The sequence below is a fragment of the Alnus glutinosa genome, chromosome 6, assembly GCF_958979055.1.
Source record: "Alnus glutinosa chromosome 6, dhAlnGlut1.1, whole genome shotgun sequence".
Lineage (NCBI taxonomy): Eukaryota > Viridiplantae > Streptophyta > Magnoliopsida > Fagales > Betulaceae > Alnus > Alnus glutinosa.
In genome coordinates this window covers 28,823,412-28,842,389 of record NC_084891.1, presented here as the reverse complement: position 1 = coordinate 28,842,389, position 18,978 = coordinate 28,823,412, and the positions used below count along the sequence as shown (strand labels likewise).

The following is an 18,978-nucleotide window of genomic DNA, read 5'->3' as shown; positions in this document are numbered from 1 at the left end:
AGAAAACTAAGTAAATTTAACACCTGCATGTGGTCCAAAGGGGTGGTTACTACATTTTTTTTTTTTTTTAAAAAAAAAAAAATCCTTAAAATTAAAAGAAAAGGAAAAAAAATTGTAGCCACATCAGTGCTGACGTGGCACTGACGTTGCATCTGAAGACAGGTATTGCATTATCACACCGACACTTGTCCGATGCCATGGCCAGACATTAGTTTTGAACGAAAAAATGAACGGAGGTACTATCTCCATCTTTTTCCATAGCACAAGTACTATCTGGTGACACAAATGAAAGCACATGGGACAAAAAATAAAATTATCAAACCATAGGTATGAATAAAGTGTTTAACCCATGTATTTAATTAGTAGGTGTATACTTAATGTGTTTAGTAGCTGTGGGTTAGGTAATTGGAGTTGATTGTTCCCGCCTACTGCCTCCAATTTTTTTTTATAAACTTTTTTTAGACTTTCATTCTCATTTTAATTTTTTTATACATTTATAGTTTTAATATTTTATATTTTTTATTATAAGGGACAAGTATCATATTTTTATTGGCTTTGACACAGTACACTAACTCATATAACCCGTCAAGTTTTTAACAAAATTTGACAATAATGAATAATTTGTTATTTACGCATGTAACAGAGAGCTCTTAAAACATTTTGATACCACGTGGAGTTTATTGCAAATCAAGTAAACTATATCGTCTGATTTTACATTTTTTTTCCCAATTTCTTTCTTTTTTTCTTTTCTTTTCTTTTCGGCATAATTTTCCACCAATGAGTGCCCTAAATGTAAAGAGCATTCGCATCTAGCTTCGCAAATTTGTTCTCAATTTTAGCTGAAAAATTACATATTTCTATTTTAGCTACCTAATTTTTCAAAGCACATATATCTATTCTCTATTTTAACTACTCATTTTCACTATTTTATTTAAATATTATTTTTTAATAATTTCTTTATTCTTTATTGATAGAAAAAAGAATGTTATAAATTAAAAAATAAATGTTTATCAAATATTTTTCTAATTAAATTGACTAGCTAGATGTAAACACTTTTAAAAATGATATTTTGCTATCCAAAAACACAACTATTGACTTTTATTGATTAATTTTTTAAAGAAAAAACATAAAATCAAACTCCAACCCATTTACATGATTTATGATTTATTGTTTAATAAAAAAGCTAATAATTATGTCACGAGAGGACAACATATCATGTCTCAAACGCTATGTGCTTCGATTTTAGCGTACGTCTTGACAAGCGGAAGGAGAATAAGGTCACGTGTAGAAACTTTTGTTTGTGAGGGCGTAAGCGATTGAAGCTACATAATACCCGTTGTTAATGGAGAAAAGCAAACCTAGTCCATCTCACGTACGGAGAAATCTAAGAAATGATGCACTTGTGCCAACTCAGACCCCTTGGCAAATAGACGAAACAATCCAAGAATTCTCCTTCAATTCTTTTCTTGGCCGGGTCCAACACATGCAAAGAATCTCGTCACTAAATCCTAAGAAACAACAACGTTAAAAATCACAAGAAGTTAGTTCAAACTTTACGCCGGCTTTGTATGCATCTTTGCCCCCAAATCAAATTTGTTGGACATCAAACAGGATGATGGGTAGCACAATGCATCATCAATGCCCACATTGTGCGTTACTTGTAATTGTTCTCGGCGTTTTTTGTGGCGTGTTTGGTGCCACAAATGGGGAATACTTGATAGGGGTGGGGAGCTACGACATGACTGGTCCTGCTGCCGGGGTGAACATGATGGGTTACGCTAACTTCGACCAAACCACCGCCGGTATCCATTTCAGGCTAAGAGCTAGGGCTTTTGTTATTGCCGAGAGTTCTCAAGGTCCAAGGTTCGCTTTTGTCAATCTTGACGCCGGCATGGCTTCACAGCTTGTCACCATAAAAGTGGTAGAGAGGCTAAAATCAAGGTAGACCAATTAAAGCCAAGCAAAGTGTAAGAGCACTAGCAACTGATGCTAGTGCACGGAATCCCCTACGATCTTCGACTCGAGGCCCGGAGTCGATCGTAACTGTTTGACTAATGCATATATGATATTTTTTTTTTGTTGGGTATTTTTGAAGGTTTGGAAATTTATACACGGAGGAAAATGTAGCAATCAGCGGCATCCATACTCATGCTGGACCAGGGGGTTACTTGCAGTACTTGGTTTACTCTGTTACTTCTCTAGGTTTCGTGCAACAATCATTTGACGCCATTGTTGACGCAATCGAGCAGAGCATTGTTCAGGCTCACAATAATCTCAAGCCTGGTTCAATTTTCATAAACAAAGGTTAGCACTTTCCCTACTGCAGTGGGAATATACACTATTCCGTAAATTTTTAACATGCATGACACGAACTTAGAATAAAATTAGTGCGTTAATGTTTTGTAGGGGACGTGGAAAACGCGGGGATAAACAGGAGCCCAAGTGCTTATTTGTTGAACCCAGCAGAGGAGAGAGCACGGTACCCAAACAACGTGGATACCCAAATGACTCTTCTCAAGTTTGTTGATGGTGCAAGTGGAAAGGACATTGGAGCCTTCAGTTGGCACGCAACGCATGGAACTTCCATGAGCAGAGACAACAAGCTCGTCAGTGGGGACAACAAAGGTGCGGCTGCCAGGTTCTTCGAGGACTGGTTCACTTCCAACGCTAAATCTTCCTCCACACCAATCACCAACCCCGCTAACACATCCAGTAAGTTCATCGATCTCTATATATGTATATAATCTCAAGTTTTATGATATGAATTTATGGTAGTCGTGATAAAAAAACTGTTTAATTATAATTCCCGTTTGAGATAGATACTGGCACACTAGTTGAGAAAGCACAAACAATCAAAGCCACGGGAGGAAAGCCTTGCAGCAAAACAAGCAGCCAAGGTTTTAAGGTGAAGAACGATGGGTCACTATTTGTTGGAGCATTTTGCCAATCAAATGTGGGAGATGTGACCCCAAATGTGCTAGGCGCCTTTTGCACTGACAGTGGGAAACCTTGTGATTTCAATCGCTCCTCATGCCACGGCAATGACCTGCTCTGTCTCGGCCGCGGCCCGGGGTATATATTGACACTGTAATTTAAGAAAAATGTTAAATTGACAATTCTTTTAGGACTTGCTGCTCATATGTCTAATAACATGCTAACAAGTGTATTTATTTCTTAAAATTGGCTTATCTTTTTGTGAAACAGATACCCAGATGAAATTGTAAGCACAAAAATCATAGGGGAGAGGCAGTTCCAAAAGGCTGTTGATCTATTTACGTCCCCCGCAGAGGAACTGACCGGGAAGATTGATTATCGCCACGTTTATCTAAATTTTACAAATATTGAAGTTGATTTAGATGGAAACAAGGTTGTCAAAACATGCCCTGCAGCCCTTGGTCCAGGTTTTGCTGCTGGAACCACAGATGGGCCTGGTGTCTTTGGTTTTCAACAAGGTGATACAAAGGTCAGCGTAATTTTTAGGGAAAATTTTCTGCCACCCCATATACGTGATTTTACTTCTAGACTCTAATTTTTAATTTGATGAATTTAAGGCTGCAGTTTACAAAAGTTTTAAATTTTTATTTATTTTTCTGCAAATAAATAACTAAAACAATATAAAAAATACATTATGTCCTTATTAAATATTTTAAAAATTAAATAAAGTAAATTTTTTTAAAAAAAAAAAAACAAAAAAACAAAAACAAAAAACAGAGCGGTGTGGCTAGAGGCCACCCAAATCTTTTTATTATTATTCTTTTTCAAAAAAAATTAATTGAAACGGTATTATTACATTTTTCATATAAATTTTAATTTATTTGAGAAAAAAAAAAAGGGGCGAAAGTATTAGATTTAAAATCCTTTTAAATTTGGAATTTAAATTGTTCAAATAAAAAAAGGCAAAATGGGATAACGTATATGGAGGTTTTGGAATAATTTCCCTTACATTAATACAGTACTATTATCTTTTCAAAAAAATAAAATAATAAATAAATACAGTACTATTATAATATTATTTTTTTAGCTTTATGCTTGGGCCTAATGGGCTTGTGCCTCACAGATCCAAGCCCATATGTGGCCCTGGACTCTGCCTCTCTGATGTCCCAATGTTTGCAGATCAACAAGTTATGGAAACAGTTGAGAGATTTGCTGAAAGAACCAAGCCAATATCAAGTGGACTGCCAACAGCCCAAAACTGTTTTGCTTGACACTGGCGAAATGTTTGAGCCATATGCATGGGCGGTAGGACTGAGTGCTCGTTAATATTGATATTATTATTGCTACTATTATGATTGAATTGAAATTCAATGCAATATCTAATGCAATACATTTTATTTGAGCCGTTAATTGAGATTCAATGCCACTTTGATGATCGGTTTAAGGGTGGCCGGTCTACTCTTTTAATCAAGAGAATAGTTCGGCCACCTTCAACTGTCGATTTTGAGTGTGGCTGAACCACTCAAATTTTAAGTACTTTTTTCTTTCAACTATCTTAACCATTCATTTAAAATGAACGACCCCAATAAAATAGTGAGATATCAATCCATTATGATTATTATTATTACTCATGGATCTATCACCATTTGGACCAAGTTATATCTTGCACGTACAGCAGATTTTTCTCATGGATGGTGTGTTTTGTGGATACAAATGCAGCCGGCAATTCTTCCAATTCAAATGCTAAGGTTGGGAAAGCTAATCATTCTTTCCGTACCTGGAGGTTTGTTTTTCTCTCACAATGCCTCATTTTGATTTGCTGATAGAAGATGCTCAATATTTAGTGTGCACGAGGGAAACTATGAAAGTATTAATTAAATGCATCATTTCTTACCTTGAGATAACTGATGATTCAACTGAAAACGAAGCCTAAAGGGAGCCTTACATATAAACTACTGAGTTCTTCGATCCTTTGTATGATTTACTAGGATAAAATCTAAACTAAGCATCAATAACGATCTCTAATTAAGCTAGTAAGAATTGCAGAGTTCACAACAATGGCGGGGCGGCGACTAAGGAAAGCAGTTAAGGAGACACTAATAAGTAATGGAAATGGAGAATTTGACGATTTCACAGATATTGTAATAGCAGGCCTCACAAATACTTACTCTCAATATGTTGCAACTTTTGAAGAATACAAGCAACAGCGATACGAGGTACGTGTATGATCAGCGATAACTTGCACGCAAAAGCTATGCTTTAGAATAGTACTTAAGGATATATATGTCAAAGTATTAATTAAATGATTAAATTCACTTTTTTCTATAAACTTAAGCTTTGATTTGAATCTGAGCATCGCTTAAGCTTAAGAATATTTAAGGAGCCAAAACATAAGATATTTGCGATGTGTGCAGGCTGCCTCAACCATCTATGGTCCATACACACTATCAGCATACATCCAAGAATTCAATAAATTAGCCAAAGCCATGGCAAAAGGAGAAAAGATCATAAACAAGGGTCCCTCACCACCAGATCTTTCCTCCGTACAGCTCAGGCTCGTACCTGACCCTTTTGGAGATTCGCCTCCTCCTGGCATAAACTTTGGAGACATGAAACAAGACATTATTGGTGGCACATTCAGAAAGGGAGACAGGCCAAGTGCCACATTTTGGAGTGCAAACCCAAGATATGACTTGCTCACAGAAGGCACATTTGCAGTGGTAGAGCTGCTTCAAGAGGAGCGATGGGTGCCTGTTTATGACGATGACGATTTCTCTCTGTATTTTAAGTGGAATTTAGACAACAGTAGTTTCTATGGCACGGCAACCACTGAGTGGAAAATACCTAAGGAGGCAAGTTCCGGGGTGTACAGGCTAAGACACTTTGGTTCTGCAAGGAAAACAAAGGACTCCCCCATCAACTACTTCACTGGGGCTTCTGCTGCGTTTGCAGTATCATAGAGAGAAGCATACAGTATTTCTTAGTGCATTTAACACAAAAATAATAAGAGCTGTCCACGATTTACATATGGTTAATTAGGGAACGTACAGACTTTATTTACATATGGTGCACTTAAAACTTGAATAGCCACACGCTAACATAAAAACAGTTTCCCACGAGGGTTAGCTCGAATGGTCGACTCGTTTGGTTAATATTACGAGATCGGTTGTTTGAGTCATCACTCAACCGATACACGGGTATTGCAGACGGAATTGTGTATTCGGAGTTTATCCAACAAGGATGGGTCATCATCAAAATAAAATAATAATAAATAAAAGCAATTGCTGTGAAGTTTAGCCAATCTGATAGTAAGAGCTCACACATTCGGTCATTTGTCCATCCAAATCACACATCGAAGACTCTGTCCTTCTATGAGTAAATCAAAAGCTTTGTTGATGTCTTCGAACTGAATTTCATGTGTGACAAATCCATCCAACTGCAGCTCCTGATGTTCATTAACAAAAAGAAAATTAGAAACAATAACAAAAAAAGAATGAACAAAGCTTTCCACCCATTTGGGCTCAACCCGTCTGTCATTAAGAACATATATCACATGTTCTGTTAATCCTATTAAAAATACATGTGATTTCGAATTTGGTGCATAAAATTCAATCCGGGTTTTGGTTTGCAAGCTAATTACCATCATCCAAATAAACGCTTGCAGATATATATATATATATATCTAGTAACTGTTAAATCACCTTGTCCAGGTAACGTTTAAGGAGAATAGGAATATCAGATTTAGGTTTGAGTCCTCCAAATATGGATCCCATGATGCTTTTCCCCCCGGCGTTAAGAACATCGTGAAAGCTAAGGCCCAATTCTGACCCTGGCCTGGCCACTCCTACCATAACAGTTTTGCCCCAACACTGAAGGTAAGGAGAAAAAGAAAGAAAGAAAAAAAGGTTATAATATATATCATTCATTGCTTTTAGTGCACCATAATGCATACATACAACCTGCAAATTTAATATCTGAAAAATTACACCAGGGCAGAGGATATTGTGGCACATAATAAGCAATCATTTAGTTCAATCTATGAACGACATATAATGTTAAAATATTAACTAAATAATTAAAAATTCACTTCTCTATCAACTTAAAGTTTTGAAATAACTGATAAATTCAATTAATAAACACATAATTAAGCTTATGCTCATCTGAAGTTCATTTATGGGAGGGAGAGAGAGAGAGAGACATTTCGGCAGCAAGCATATGCTTCATGCACCAAGGATGCCGATCCAATGCATTCAAAGCAATAGTCTGCACCCCCATTTGTCATCTCATTGATAACCTGCACAATGAGATAAAAAGAGGCTGAAATTGATTAAAAACAGATGGATGTAAATTTCTTCATCCTAATTTTTTTCCACCTTCCACCCCCCTTCCCCCTTCTTTGGCTTCATTCATCATTTCTTATCGGCTTAAGTTTTGAGGATAAACGGTAATTTAACATGATATCAATAATGGTCTTAAGTTCCAACCTTATTTTCATCAATTTACCTCACATTTAGATTAAATATTCCAACTTCCAAGGGGGTGAATTGACGAAGACAATATTCGAATTCATGGCATTTTGCTCCAATATTATGTTAAATCACCACTTATTCAAAAAGCTTAAGCTGATAAAAAAATGTAAATTTAATCATTTAATCTCTACTTTAACAATTATAAACCCATCTAAAGACAGAGTAATACATATATGGAGCTCCTTAGGCACAAGCCCATATGCCACCGAAAGGCATGAAGAATAGATAGAAGTATGAAATCAAATAACAGTGACTAAATAATTATCACGTAGGGATTAAGAGGAAAACCTGGCTCACAGATTTATCTCCACAATTTCCAGCATTGACAAAGTCTGTCACTCCAAATTTTTTCCCTGTTTTAACAACAAAAGAGGAACATCATCCATACCTCACTCATATTTTGATCACAACACAAGATTCTTTCAGTCAATTAGTTGACTGGAAATGAAGAATTTTTGCATTGATCACATATGCTCCTCATATAAGAAAGGGATGTCATTTATTTCATAAAGATAATTTCGGTATAACTAATACTATTTAATAGACTACTATATGTTTGCCATATAATTGGGATAGCGTGGCAGTGAAAATTAATCCATTTTTTTTAACAAATGTTGATTCTCACTGTCACATCGTCAAATTATATAACAGTCGTATAACAGTTAACTAACAAGTAACTCCAGATATAAAATATACTTACCGATTTCATATTTGTCAGGGTTAAGATCCACACCAATTATTGTAGTAGCTCCACATAGTCTAGCTCCCTCGGAAACCTAGAAAACCAACAAATAGCCATGAGCTTTTTCTAGGGTATCAAAGATTAAGTGAAGGAAGAAAAGTTGTGCAAGTTCATACAGCTAATCCAATAGACCCCAGCCCAAATATAGCAACAGTTGATCCTGCCTCCACATTTGCTGTTTTCCAAGCAGCGCCAACCCCTAAAACCCCAAAGTTAAACTGCATCAATATGTTTTCTGAGTCTAATGCAAGCTTCCAATCAATACTAAAATGCAGCATGAAATGTGCTTCCAAAAAATACAAAGGAGAAAGGTGCACAAAAGAGGTTATTGTTATATGAAAGGCCAACTTTCAACTAGTAGACCTGATACTCAAGTGTACGTTCTTCTGAAATGTGGGTTTTGAATAGTGTGTTTTTAAACAAAATCGCAAAACTTTTCTTGTTCGGGAATGAAAAATGGCAGTTGTAAGTTGTAACGTTTTCATAGAGTAAGTAAGAGTGTTTTTGAAAAACGTACGATTTTAAAGACCGAACCGCGTTTTCACACGACAGGTATCGTATATATTACAGATTTTATCAAACGTCTACCTGCATTTTTAAAAGTCATGTACTTTTCAAACAGTGACGGAATTACCTGTTGATACTCCGCAGCTGAAGAGGCATGCCCTATTTGGAGGAATTGAGGGATCAAATTTGGTCACATGGGCAACGTCTACCACTGTATACTCACTAAAGCTGGACACAAACATAAAGTGGTATATAACCTCTCCATTGAGGTCAGTGAATCTGCTGGTCTCATATCTAGGCATCCATTGAGATACAGTGAAAGGGAGTTTTGAACACAGATTGCTCTTCTTTGATCTGCAGTTTTCACATTCTCCACAATCTGAGACGAATGTAGGGATCACTGTATCTCCTTCAGTCACTTCATCTACATCCTCCCCTACGCTTTCCACAACTCTACACACACACAAAAAAAAAAAAAAAAAAAGACAAAAAGAAGAAGCTTGTAAATCATCACAACAAAATGATTAAATTATGTTTGCATTTTGTTAATATTTTAACATACGTGTGGGCTTATATTTTCTCTTAATAAGAGATTTACCCGTTTGAAATTTCCTTTCCTTTCCCCTCCCCTCCCCTCTCCTTTGGAATTTTTTTTAATAATTGAAAAATAAGATTGATGTGATATAAAGTTGAAATAATTTATATGGAAAAGTGAGAAAAAATTGTATTGTAGTGAGTTTTTTATTTAAAAAGTATTAAAAAATTGTTGATGTGATATAAAAAGTGAAAAAAAAATTAAAAATGTTTTGAAATTGATATTTTTTTTGAGAGAAATAAAAAGAATGGGAGGGGAGGAGAAAGGGGATTTCAAACAGGGCCTTAATAAGATATACACCGCACGTATGTTAAAGTATTGGCACCATTTGACAAACCATTTCAATTTTTTTTAAAAAAAGTCAAACTAAAAACATTCATATTTTTTATATCACATCAATTACTTTTTATTACTATTTAACCAAAAAAATATATTAAATAAATAACTTTTTCAATTACAAAATTAATTATTAAACATACCCATCATATTGTATGTGTTTTACTTGTTGAGAGCGTGTGAGTGAAAGTGTTAAAATATTAATTAAATTTACTCTTTTTTTATAAACTTAAAGTTTTGAGACAATTAGTAATTTAATAATGTGAAAGTCCCCAACAAAAAAAAAAAAAAAAAAAAAAATTAGTAGTCAATAGACAAAAATGTAACACGTACTAACCCGATAGCTTCATGACCAAAAATTCTTGGAAAAATTCCAGGAGGATCCTTCAAACATAAAAAAAAAAAAAAATTGGCATATATGTGTCAACAAATTTCAAGATTTTATGAACGTAAATCTAAAAATACCAAAAGTTTGAGTTCCATAAAGAGTGTTTTAAAATAACAACCTTCAATTTCCATATACTAACATCGGTGTGACAAAGAGAGCTGCATATGATTCGAATTCGAACCTCTCGAGGCATCGGCGGCGCCACCATGATCTCCTCAATCACTAGAGGCTCACCTGGTGCCCGACCAACCGCAGCTACATTGTATACAACATGAACATATCAGTTTCACTTCTAAAAAAGTAATAATAATAAAAAAAAAATAGTGCAAAAAGGTTTTATCAAACAGATTTTGGTGGCTGAGCAACCACCTGGCTCCTCCACTGAGGGAGGTTACACAGGTACACAAATATAGTTTTGCATCTGAATATAGGCCCTACCAAAAAATATTTCTCACCCACCAAAAAATTATTTTCACTTTTATATCATATCCTCGTTTAAAAAAAAAAAAAAACAATTTTCAAAACCACTATTAACCTATCCTTATTGAAAATATCATATTTACAAATTTTCATATATCTAAAAATAAATTTTAAAAAAAGTTTTTCCAAGATTATCCCAAGAGATACCTCTACATCGAATGGGCTTCCCACTAGTTGCCATTTTATCACCGTGCTACCACTGGTTTCCGTTTTATCACTCGTGCTACCAGGATTATGAGCCTGATTAAGATTGCGTTGAAAAATATAGCTTTTATCTATAGAAACAGCTTCATTTTCAAGCTTCTCCCAAAACCCAGTTTTGGACTTTTTAAGACCAAAAGAATGCTTTTTAATTTTTTTAGCAAAGGGACCAATTTTTTGCTTGTCACAATTTTTTTATGTACTAAAAGCACTTTGTAAGCTTCTTAACACAGTCTCAAACAGACTATCTCTCTCTTATTATCACTCAAACAAAGTGGCAATGTAGAACTCGTGACATGGTTGTTGGTGGGTGAGAAATGCTATTTATAAGGTGGGCAGAGAGACAGTTGCCTAATGAACTGCAATAGCGTCTACATGTAGGATTAGAGGATTATTAAGAGATTATAGAGACCAAAACACTACTATACATAGATGTTGATGAGCAGTCTGAGACATTCCATGAAAATTGGAAGATAAATTGTGGAACATTCTTTTCCGATTATATCTCACAAATCAATGCAATAATTAACTTATTTGATTGATGCTTATATGATTGATGCTTATATGTGGGGTCAAAGGCTATTTTTTAAGGGAATGATAAAAGAGATTAGGGATGACAGAAGATAGAAATAATATTATTTCAAATGAAATGGAACATATGAGATAAGTTATCTCTTAGCTTTTTGATTGGGCCAAGCTAGCTAAAGGATTATACTGGTTAACACACGAATAAACTCCGAACACTTGAATTATTCCTCATTGTTATGAGAAATTGAGGCTGTAAACTGAAATTGGTCATGGTTAACAAATGTTCACAAGTCAATTTCAACTAAAACCATGGCATGACTTACCTTAATGTTCTTGTCAAATACTTCTTTTTGTTTATATGTTTTATTTATTTATTTTGGTACATTAAGGGATATATGCGTATAATATAAATTTTAACAATAGCCACTCTAGTAGCATACCTTGTGTGTAGTTACTCAAAGCCTGGAAGCATGGTCTGGCAATCACCCAAAAACTCTTGTAATTGTTGCCTTGTTACTAATTAGGAACATTGAGTTTGTTTGTTAAAGTATTTGTCTTGAGGGAAAATAAATAAATAAATAAATCTTCATTTTCCTTCATTTTTTTTCTTTTTTTTTTGTTCTCTTTATTTATTTATTTATTAATTTTAATTAGTGAATCATATCCTCTTTTTCCCTACTAACATGGGTGTGAACTCTTAAAAACCCCCCATTTTCCACTATCAGCTATGATGCACCGCCTCACTCTTATAAACATTAATTTGTTGTAAAACATTTGGATGGTGCAAAAATTCTTGTTGATACTAAATAATATTAATAAAAAAAATTAATACATTTTCAAAATGATTGACCATATAATATCACTGCAATTGTCTTTAATCATTTTATTAATATTTTCACTTTTATATCATATCAAAATACATTTTCAAAAAAAGAAGAAGAAGAAGAAGAAGAGAGAGAGAGAGAGAGAGAATTTTCAAAACCATTATTAACCTATCCTTTTTAAAAATATCATATTTACAAATTTTCATATATCTAAAAAAAAAAAAAAAAAAAGTTTCACAAGATTATCCCAAGAGGTACCTTTGCATCGAATGGGCTTCCCATTGGTTGCCGTTTTATCACCCGTGCGATAACTGGCTGTTGTTTTATCACCCGTGCGATCACTGGTTGCAGTTTTATCACCCGTGCTATCACTGGTTGTCATTTTATCACCCGTGTTATCACTGGTTGCCATTTTGTCACCTGTACTATCACTGGTTGTCGTTTTATCACCAGTGCTATCACTGGTTGCCGTTTTATCACTTGTGCTAACAAGATTCTGAGCCTGTTTAGGATTGCGTTGAGAAATAGGGCTTTTGTCTATAGAAACAGCTTTATTTTCAAGCTTCTCCCAAAACTCAGTTTTGGACTTTGTAAGACCAAAAATATGTTTTTTAATTTTTTTAGCAAACGGACCCATTTTTGCTCGACACAACTTTTTTATACACTAAAAACACTTTATAAGCTCCTTAACGCAATCTCAAAACATGATATCTCTCACTTATTATCCCTCAAACAAAGTGGCAATGTGGGACTCGTGACATTGTTGTTAGTAGGTGCAAAATGTTATTTATAAGTGGGCAGACAGACAGTTGCCTAACAAACCGCGACAATTGGATTATTAATAGATTATACAGACATGACCCGTTTAGGACCAAAACATTACTATACATAGATATTGATGAGGTGTGAAGGCTTGCAAATTGCAATGTCGGAGGCATCCCATGAAAATTGGAAGATAAATTGTGGAACATTGTTTTTAGATATAATCGTTGAATGCTGTCTCACAAATCAATACAGTACTTAACTTCTTTGATTGATGCTTGTATGCACGGGTCAAAAGGCTTTTTTTAAGGGAAGGATAAAAGGGATTAGGGACGACAGAAGATAAAGATAAGGTTATTTCAAATGAAATGGAACATTTGAGATAAGGTTACTTATCTTATAGATTTTTGATTGGGCCAAATGAGCCAATCCAGCTAAAGTATTATACTGGTTAATGCATGGATAAACTCCGAACATTTAAATTGTTCCTCATCCGACTATTAAGAGTTGAGAAATGCTAGAACATCTCCCAGTGTTCTCCTGGAATGACATAAATGTAATTAAAAAATTATATCTATGTCATTTTGGATGGCACAAATGCAATTTTTTAATCAAAAAAAATTACATCTATGCCATTCCAGGAGAACACAAGAAGATGCTCTAGCATTCCTCATTAAGAGTTTATTTGGTTTTGCGATTTTAAAATGTGTGATTTTAAAAAGTGATTTTTAAAAACGCAGTTAAGTGTTGGGCAAAATCGTGGTTTAGCCTTTAAAATTCTGCGTTTTCAAAAAAGTATCATCTTACATGTGATTTGAAAAAACAGATTTTCTGCGTTTTCAAATCATAATTGTTAAAAATGTAACTCTCAAATAATTTATGTTCTACGATTTAGTTTAAAATTGCACTTATTGTCTACGAAATCACAATCTCAAATGTACCCCAAGTGAATCAAGGGATTTAAACTTCGGTCAATAATGTGAGACAGTCTCAAAAGACAGGTTTTACAAGTCAATATATGAGGTTTCTACATTTTACACAACTCTTCTTCTTTCTCATGGAAATAAATGATGTTGGGATTTAACTGGAACTGTGGGTTCCAGTTAAAGATGATGGATTTCTCATTGTATTCTAAGCAGAAATTAGATAACAGCAGCTTGTATGGATTAATTAGCAACCATTGAATGGGAAAAAACCAAAGGAGGCTCGCTAATCAATGCTTCTCTAATTGGTTTTTTTTTTTTTTCCTTTGGTTTTCTCTTCAAAAAAACAATTAAATTAAATTAACAAACAACCCAAATATAAAACACTCTTAAAAATACAAAAACAGTTTTTATCTTTATGTCACGTCAAAACACTTTTCCAAACTTAAAAAAAAAAAAAAAAAAAAAAGGCAAATACACACAAACAAAACACATTATCAAACATAGTCAAACTACTCCCCCAACAAATACTAGAGGCATCTACTGCATTTGCTGTGAAGCATTCAGTGCTCAATTGCACGTCATTCTTACAAGAAAAGGAAAGAGCTGTCCAATGTATAAGATATGTTTAGCAAACAAACGTGGCGACAGCTATTATTTGGTCGATAAGAATACAGCATGTGCTAAAAAAAAAAAAACCGGTTGGCGGTTGCTAGTGAAAGGCTAGCAAAGTCCATAGCAAATCAATAGTTTTATTGTTGTCATTGAGCCTTCACCACTATCAAATTCCATAGGAGCTTACTCATTTGTCCATCCAAATTACACAACGAAGACACTGTCCTTCAATGAGTAAATCAAAAGCTTTGTTGATGTCATCAAACCTTACCTCATGCGTGACAAATTCATCCAGCTGCAGTTCCTGACAGAAATCAAAATGAAAGAAGGCAATTAGAAAAAAGAAAGAAGAAATGAAAATATAATCATTAATAACCGTTAAATCACCTTGTCCAAGTAGCGTTGAAGGAGGACGGGAATATCAGATTTAGCTTTGAGTCCTCCAAATAAGGATCCCATGAGGGTTTTCCCGCTATGAAGAACATCAAAAGAGCTAAGGTTCACTTGTGAACCCGGCTTGGCCACTCCTAACACAATTGTTTTTCCCCAACCCTGGGAAAGAGAGATAAGATTACATTATCAATTATTATTCAGTGCACCATACCACACACACAAAAAACGAGATCTGAGACATTTTAAGGAAAAAGAATACAGGGGGCCATCGGTATGTGGTACAATAATCAATCACCCAATTGAATTATTCCTATGTGCTGCATGTTCTTTTGCTTCAATTTTCTCTTCAACACGCCACAACTTCAATCAGTGATTAGATAAGCGCAAGCGCATACCACAAAAAAATTCATCTAAGCTTGTCTTTTTACTTCTCTTACTTTTCACAATTCAAATCAATAATCTTTCATATGTGTGCTCAAGTTCACCAAGCTTGAGCCCATCTTGGGTCATCAGTCATGACCTCATTTCTAAGGTATGGGTATAAGATCGATTTTGACAAGCACTACTAGTGATACTTGGTTCATCTTGATGAAGATTTGAGATGTGTGATGCTGGGGCTAGATTTGATTAACTATGCCATAACTGAAGTCAAGTAAAGCAGTTAGACCACACAAGATCTCCATAATGTAGAGAAAATCCTTGAATTCAAAGTGAAATGGAGAAAGGTGATGCATCGCCAAGGGTGTTTGTGTGTGAGAGAGAGAGAGAGAGAGAGAGACCTTTCGGCAGCAGGCATATGCTTCCTGCACCAAGGATGGCAATCCGACACACTCAAAGCAATAGTCTGCACCTCCACCACTTATCTCATTGATCATCTGCCCAATGAGATGAAAAGAAACTGCAACAGTTAAAAAATAGGAGCATGTAATTCATGTATACATTAATCATTAATAACTTTGATACTACAAGATATTCGTGGGTAAATGTTCAAGCCACCAAAAAGCATGTTTACTTTACAAAGCATAAACAGTTTATCCCAAGGTTAACAAAGGATAGAAGTATAAAACTTAGTAATAGGAATCATTCAACAATTATAAGAGAAGACCTGGGTCACAGATTTATTCCCACAGTCTCCAGCATTGACAAAGTCTGTGACTCCAAATTTTTTACCTGTATTGAAAAAAAAAAAAGCAAAAGATAATCAAGAACCCAATTAGAGCTTACTCGGAATCTGATTACGATACAAGATTTTTTACACCGTTATATTAATCAATTTCTGCTTAATCTGACTTATAACTACCTGGAAACATAGATAACATTAGATTTATTAAATTACTGTACCTCGAATAAAATGTACTCACCGATTTCAAATTTGTTTTGGTTCACATCCACTCCAATGATTTTAGTAGCTCCACATAGTCTAGCTCCCTCTGCGACCTAGAAAATCAACGGATAACCATGAGCTTTTCTATACAGCCTGTCAAGGATGAATGCAAGGAAGAAGGTAAAACAATACTGATACTAAGTTCTGCAAGTTCGTACTGCTAATCCAATAGACCCCAGCCCAAAAATAGCAACAGTCGATCCTGCCTCCACATTTGCCGTTCTCCAAGCAGCCCCAAACCCTAAAACACAAGTATGACAGAAGTTACTATTATGTGGAAGGTCAACCTTTAATGAGTTGATCTGATGGGCTCATATGTTCTCCATACTATGGTTCTCAACTCTGATTCAAGCTCAACTGCAGTACTTCTCCACTATGATTGTTAAATTTGTTCAAGTTAATGAGCATCAAGTCAAGTGACACTTTCATATATAACAAAGTTCATGCCAATTACCTGTTGATACTCCACAACTAAGGAGGCATGCCCTGTTTGGAGGGATTGAGGAGTCAATTTTTGTTAAATGGGCAATGTCTACCACTGTATACTCGGTAAAGCTTGAGACAGAAAGAAAATGATATAAAACCTCTCCTTTGAGGTCAGTGAATCTGCTGGTCTCATATCTGGGCATCCAAGGAGAGACCTTGAAAGGGAGTTTTGAACATAGGTTGCTCTTTTTTGATCTGCAATCTGCACATTCTCCACAATCTGACAAGAATGTAGGGATGACAGTGTCTCCTTCAGTTACTTCATCTACATCCTCTCCCACACTTTCCACAACCCTTCAACACATAAAAATTGGTGGAACACATATCATTAATTCCAAAATAAAAATTATATTTGTCATACCTCCATCCCATGAAATAGGATCCTCTCCATTTTATGGTTAAGATTTAAATTTGGTTCATCTAACGGAGTATATGAAGTCAATGTTGGAACGTCTTTAAAAAATTTAAATAATGTGGAATCATGTACACCGCTAGATGCACTAACTTTGAATTCTGATCATGAAATAGATAGAAATGGAGAGGATCCAAATGCCAATGGTAGAACCAACAGCTGATAGGATGAGATTGCATTGATTAAGTTGATTTAGTCTCTTGCAGATGCAATACAGAGCATTATCTGCAAAAGTAGTTGGTCACTTCCATATTTGTGTGTCTCTACATGTTAATATTGCAATTCCTCGTTGGCATTATGTATAATGCAAGACAAAAACCGAGGAAACAAATTACTTGAGTTCAACTTTTCTAACTTTGACAACAAAGGTGAATGGTAAACAAAGTCACAATACACAGTCAACTTAATTTCAGTAACATTCCCTCAGAAGTAAGAACAAACCTCAAGAAATTTTACATCTCATGGAAACTAGTGGGTAACTCTTGTTATTCACAATAACCCCAAAAAGTTTTGGAATCCCACCATAAACATAACTGAATTCATCAGGAAAATCATCGGAAGCTAACAAGAAAACATAGAGAAACTCTCTTGATAAATTTTACTTAATAAACGACAATGAAAACAAATCCATAACATGGCTATGAATCCAAATTCTAAGACTATTATAAATCCTAACACAAATTAGATAAGGATAAGAATTCCTAATTATTACAAATAAAGCTAAAATACCCTTAAAACAACTAGCAAGACTCAACAAAATTCATGAAGGGTTGGTCTTTTGTCCTACGTCATGGAAAAATGGAAAAACAAAAGGAAAAGGCAGAGTAACAAACGGACAAGACTGTAACACTAACCCGATCGCTTCGTGACCGAGAATTCTTGGAAAAATCGCAGGAAAATCCTAACAAGAAAATCAAGAATTTATAAAAGTAACGTATAGTTTTGAGTTTCAGAAAGAATATGCTTTGAGATACCAACCTTCATTTTCCAGAAAGTGATATCGCTCTGACAGAGAGAGGTGCATATGATTCGAATCCGAACCTCACGATCCATCGGCGGCGCCACCATGATCTCCTCGATCACCAATGGCTCACCTGGTTTGCGACTTACCGCAGCTAATATGTATATATACACATACAAAACATTTAGAAATCAGTTTCAGACACTTCCAAGTGTCAAGATAGTTTAAGAAATTAGTTTCAGACTCTTCAAGAGCTACCTCTGCATCTAATGGGCTTCCCTCTAGTTTCGCTTGACGATTTCCCATCCATGGCGACCAAGACTCGCACTCTCTCTCTCTCTCTCTCTCTCTCTCTCTCTCTCTCTTACAATGTGAGAATCTGCGACAACAGGAGTTGGGTAGGAGTAAGGTCAAACGTGGCTCTGTTGGACAAATGTCAGCGTCTATAAATTTTTTTTTTTTTAAAAAAAAAAGGGGCATCCAAATGGATTGGATCGGATAACAATGCGATATTTCCAGGAGGGTCGCCGCCATATTCAAAAGGCGGGGTTGCTTTCTCGTCACAGAAAGTCAAAAGTGTTCGTTGTTCAGCTGAGAAGCTGTACCTGTACGTCAGGAGTTTCTCTTCTTATTTGATATATAAAACACAAGTATGCCCATCAAAGGGCCCTATTACCTTTCCATTTTTAAATAGGCTTCCGTTTTCGTTACTCCACTTTCTTCTCCCAGAGGCCAGTAGGAAAGGTTATCCCACTTTTGCTCCACAATTAAATTGTTCTTTTGGTTTTCTTTAGTCCACATTTTTTTGTTTGTTCTATATGTTATTCTCTATCTTATGTATTATATAGTTTCTTGCCCTTTATTTATTGTCTCTTTATAAATAAAGACCTATATAATATTATTATATGTATATTTTATTATAATAAAAATTTTGTTCATTCATCTCTTTACGTCATCACTCTCTTTTTTATCTTTCTC

The 18,978-nt window shown here is 35.1% G+C and overlaps 3 protein-coding genes across 3 annotated transcripts; 1 reads left to right on the top strand and 2 right to left on the bottom strand.

The window, feature by feature from the left end:
- The first annotated feature begins 1,615 nt into the window (after positions 1-1,615).
- On the top strand, positions 1,616-5,894 carry LOC133871691 (neutral ceramidase 2-like). The gene is made up of 9 exons (XM_062309112.1): positions 1,616-1,941; positions 2,096-2,304; positions 2,407-2,700; positions 2,811-3,072; positions 3,205-3,463; positions 4,114-4,239; positions 4,654-4,717; positions 4,981-5,150; positions 5,349-5,894. Exons 1-9 carry the CDS (start codon positions 1,616-1,618, stop codon positions 5,892-5,894), a joined length of 2,256 nt encoding a protein of 751 aa, XP_062165096.1.
- Positions 5,895-5,925: 31 nt separating this feature from the next.
- Positions 5,926-12,701, bottom strand: LOC133871690 (alcohol dehydrogenase-like 7). The gene is made up of 10 exons (XM_062309111.1): positions 12,323-12,701; positions 10,147-10,286; positions 9,981-10,027; positions 8,840-9,165; positions 8,322-8,404; positions 8,164-8,239; positions 7,752-7,816; positions 7,133-7,228; positions 6,636-6,803; positions 5,926-6,379 (listed from the first exon to the last, which is right to left on the bottom strand). The coding sequence occupies exons 1-10, from the start codon at positions 12,699-12,701 to the stop codon at positions 6,263-6,265; spliced, it is 1,497 nt and encodes a 498-aa protein (XP_062165095.1). The 3' UTR covers positions 5,926-6,262.
- Positions 12,702-14,253: 1,552 nt separating this feature from the next.
- Positions 14,254-18,416, bottom strand: LOC133871890 (alcohol dehydrogenase-like 7). Its single transcript, XM_062309345.1, has 10 exons — positions 18,259-18,416; positions 18,018-18,154; positions 17,894-17,940; positions 16,596-16,921; positions 16,300-16,382; positions 16,119-16,194; positions 15,863-15,927; positions 15,537-15,632; positions 14,752-14,916; positions 14,254-14,668 (listed from the first exon to the last, which is right to left on the bottom strand). The coding sequence occupies exons 1-10, from the start codon at positions 18,308-18,310 to the stop codon at positions 14,552-14,554; spliced, it is 1,164 nt and encodes a 387-aa protein (XP_062165329.1). The 5' UTR covers positions 18,311-18,416; the 3' UTR covers positions 14,254-14,551.
- Positions 18,417-18,978: the final 562 nt, after the last annotated feature.

Bases quoted from the DNA above. Each gene is read 5' to 3' on its own strand.
- LOC133871691 (XM_062309112.1), top strand. From the start codon at position 1,616: ATGGGTAGCACAATGCATCATCAATGCCCACATTGTGCGTTACTTGTA. The intron at 4,718-4,980 runs GTTTGTTTTTCT...TAAGAATTGCAG, and splicing joins CATTCTTTCCGTACCTGGAG to AGTTCACAACAATGGCGGGG. The intron at 5,151-5,348 runs GTACGTGTATGA...CGATGTGTGCAG, and splicing joins ACAAGCAACAGCGATACGAG to GCTGCCTCAACCATCTATGG.
- LOC133871690 (XM_062309111.1), bottom strand. From the start codon at position 12,701: ATGGGTCCGTTTGCTAAAAAAATTAAAAAACATATTTTTGGTCTTACA. The intron at 8,405-8,839 runs GTAATTCCGTCA...TTGGGGTTTTAG, and splicing joins CAGCTGCGGAGTATCAACAG to GGGTTGGCGCTGCTTGGAAA. The intron at 8,240-8,321 runs GTATGAACTTGC...TTGGTTTTCTAG, and splicing joins TGGGGTCTATTGGATTAGCT to GTTTCCGAGGGAGCTAGACT.
- LOC133871890 (XM_062309345.1), bottom strand. From the start codon at position 18,310: ATGGATGGGAAATCGTCAAGCGAAACTAGAGGGAAGCCCATTAGATGC. The intron at 15,928-16,118 runs GTGAGTACATTT...TTTTCAATACAG, and splicing joins CCAAAACAAATTTGAAATCG to GTAAAAAATTTGGAGTCACA. The intron at 14,917-15,536 runs GTCTCTCTCTCT...TCTCTTTCCCAG, and splicing joins CATATGCCTGCTGCCGAAAG to GGTTGGGGAAAAACAATTGT.